We start from the raw sequence: 1238 nt of genomic DNA, 5'->3' as shown, positions 1-1238 counted from the left end.
CTGGCTGCACTTCTTCCAAAACAGATCTATTGGTTCTTTTGGCAGTCCATGGCACTTTCAGTATTCTCCTCCAACACCACAACTCAAATATGCCAGTGTATAAATATTAAAAGTTTAAGGATATATAACTAAGAATTAATAGTTTCTCCCTGGTTATTTCACTGACCTCTTAACACATTTCTAAATTTCTCTATAATACACAATGCATTTCATCATAAGACTTTTTTTTTTTTTTTCATCTCTGTTTAATCAACTTCTCAATTCATCTCAAATCAGGTGTTCCCCAGGTCCACAGAATACTTTATAATGAGCATGAATTAATAGAATAATTCACAAGTAGACTACTTATATAATATTTAAGGATTAAACCATGATCATTTTGGAAAGGGCAGTTTTACCTTCGTGAGAGATTTCCTTCCAGGGATTTGGTGGATACATGAAAGCTGCATTCTGGATTTGGTCATGTATGTCTTCGTCTTCATTAAATGGGAATGTGCCACTGAGGCTTACATAGATGATAACGCCAACAGACCACATGTCTAGAGAGCGATTATAACCCTTGTTCCTTAGAACCTCTGGAGCCAAGTAAGCTGGGGTGCCCACCACTGACCTCCGGAAAGATTTCTCTCCGATGATCCGGGCAAAACCGAAATCACAAAGTTTCACCTGTGACAATGTATTGGATTGCAGAAATGGTTAGTTCACAAATTGTGTGCTTGTAAGTCTTAGCCCAGCTCTGCCATACACTATTAACTAGAATACTTCACATAAAATCATATGGATTTCTCATGAAAGAATTAAGAGCTAGTCTCTGTTTTCTGTGCACGAAGACACTGGTTTATGTCCTGAAATAAAGAATATGTCTTTTTTCTTTAAAAACATATCCTTTAAAAAGATCCCCTAAACATTCTCCCCATTCTCCAATTAAGAGATAAATGTGAAAATAAATATTTAGGGAATAGGTAATAACAGGTAATACTGTTCTCGGAATCCTGGTATGGCACCATGGGTTAATGCGCTAGACTGCAATATTGGTTTGAATTGCAAAGTCAGCGGTCCAAGCTCACCAGCTGCTCTTTGGACATGCTATACAGGGTTGCTAGGGGTTGGAACTGACTCAATGGCACTTAACAACAACAACAATACTATTCTTGGAGTCCTGGTGTGGTGCTGTTGGTTAATGCACTAAATTACAATGTCAGTTTGAACCACAAGGTCAGCAGTTCAAACTCACCAGC

General features: G+C 38.0%; 1 protein-coding gene across 1 annotated transcript in view; it reads right to left on the bottom strand.

The window, feature by feature from the left end:
• Positions 1-1238, bottom strand: part of LOC102824401 (serine/threonine-protein kinase D1-like) — a 430645-nt gene that overhangs the window by 26238 nt on the left and 403169 nt on the right. The window contains 1 exon segment of the mRNA XM_006835370.1: positions 399-753. Coding sequence (XP_006835433.1) covers positions 399-753 — 355 coding nt within the window.

The sequence above is a fragment of the Chrysochloris asiatica genome, unplaced genomic scaffold (assembly GCF_000296735.1).
Source record: "Chrysochloris asiatica unplaced genomic scaffold, ChrAsi1.0 scaffold00017, whole genome shotgun sequence".
Taxonomy (NCBI): domain Eukaryota; kingdom Metazoa; phylum Chordata; class Mammalia; order Afrosoricida; family Chrysochloridae; genus Chrysochloris; species Chrysochloris asiatica.
Note: the sequence above shows the minus strand (reverse complement) of the source record. Positions and strands in the feature narration are given on the sequence as shown.